Source organism: Salvelinus sp. IW2-2015, linkage group LG17 (assembly GCF_002910315.2).
Source record: "Salvelinus sp. IW2-2015 linkage group LG17, ASM291031v2, whole genome shotgun sequence".
Classification (NCBI taxonomy): domain Eukaryota; kingdom Metazoa; phylum Chordata; class Actinopteri; order Salmoniformes; family Salmonidae; genus Salvelinus; species Salvelinus sp. IW2-2015.
In genome coordinates this window covers 28,934,193-28,935,475 of record NC_036857.1, presented here as the reverse complement: position 1 = coordinate 28,935,475, position 1,283 = coordinate 28,934,193, and the positions used below count along the sequence as shown (strand labels likewise).

At 47.8% G+C, this 1,283-nt stretch overlaps 1 protein-coding gene across 3 annotated transcripts in view; it reads left to right on the top strand.

Annotated features, from left to right (window-relative positions):
• The window catches only part of znf385a (zinc finger protein 385A), a 107,252-nt gene that overhangs the window by 104,773 nt on the left and 1,196 nt on the right, over nt 1-1,283 (top strand). For all 3 annotated transcript variants that reach the window (XM_070448070.1, XM_070448069.1, XM_024005020.2), the window contains exons 6-7: nt 12-196; nt 606-698. In XM_070448070.1, the coding sequence (XP_070304171.1) occupies nt 12-196; nt 606-698 (278 nt within the window). The remainder of the gene's footprint in view (nt 1-11; nt 197-605; nt 699-1,283) is intronic.

The window sequence follows — 1,283 nt, the reverse complement described above, 5'->3', positions numbered from 1 at the left end:
TGTGTGTGTAGGTACCAAACACAAAACTATCCTGGAGGCTCGCAGTGGGCTGGGTCCCATTAAGGCGTACCCTCGACTGGGCCCCAAACTCCCGGGGGAGCTGGGAGGGGGGCCGCTGGACCCCAACACTCAGGAACGCACCTTCCACTGTGAGATTTGCAACGTGCGTGTCAACTCTGAACTGCAGCTCAAGCAGGTGAGAGAGATGGAAAGAAAGGGGGGACATCATACTGCATCTTTTCTGTCCTCTTAATCTCCTAACTAGAGACTACTGCTTTTGTTTACCTATCATTTGTACCTTATATATTGTAGTTAGGCTCCTTAGTCCAGAGCTCAGCTAGTTCAAATTCGCTAAACCCTTCCTTGTAAGCTCCACCATTACCCTGATTATACCTATTCGGATCTGCAAACGTTGAAGGGTTAGGGAGTTAGGGAGTAGTTTGGGACCGGCCGTTAGAGAATTCAAGAGGTCAGAGTTCAACCCTACCTGTCTGTCTGGGTGGCTGCTCTAACACTGCACCCTGTCTTTCTCTCGCTCTCTCTCCTAATCTCTCTCTCTCCATCTCTCTTTCTCTCTCTCGCTCTCTCGCTCTCTCGCCCTGCAGCACATATCTAGTCGAAGGCACCGGGACGGAGTGGCAGGGAAACCCAACCCACTCCTCAGCCGACACAAGAAGCACAGGGGAGCTGACCTCACGGTAACTTTTCACCTCTACGACCACTATCGTGCCAGGGCTAGATCAGATTAACAATCAGCGCGTTTGACTGGATCAGCCTAGTATTAATTTGGGACGCGAGGGGGATGGTAGATCAGTGATTCTGTAAAGTTCAAACTGCAATGTCGTCTATCTCAAACATGCACACAGTTAATTAACGAGAGGAGGTTTGGCTGTCTCCTGAGTAGCCAGTARTTAATGGTAAAGTAGATTTAGAGGAGGCTGCTGGGAGGAGAATGTAGAGGACGACTCATTGTCATGGCTTGGAATGGAATCATTGAATGGGTACCAACAAATAAAGACAACGGTTTGTCCGTCTCCATTAATCCATTCCGCCAATTAGTCAATCCCCACTTACCCTCGGGAGACAACCTGAAACCCACCTCTTTAAGGAATACCTAGGATAAGGATAAGTAATCCTTCTCACCCACCCCTAAAGATTAGATGCACTATTGTTAAAGTGGCTGTTCCACTGGATGTCATAAGGTGAATGCACCAATTTGTACAGTCGCTTGGATAAGAGAGCGTCTGCTAATGCTTAAATGTAAAAATGTAAAATTACAATAG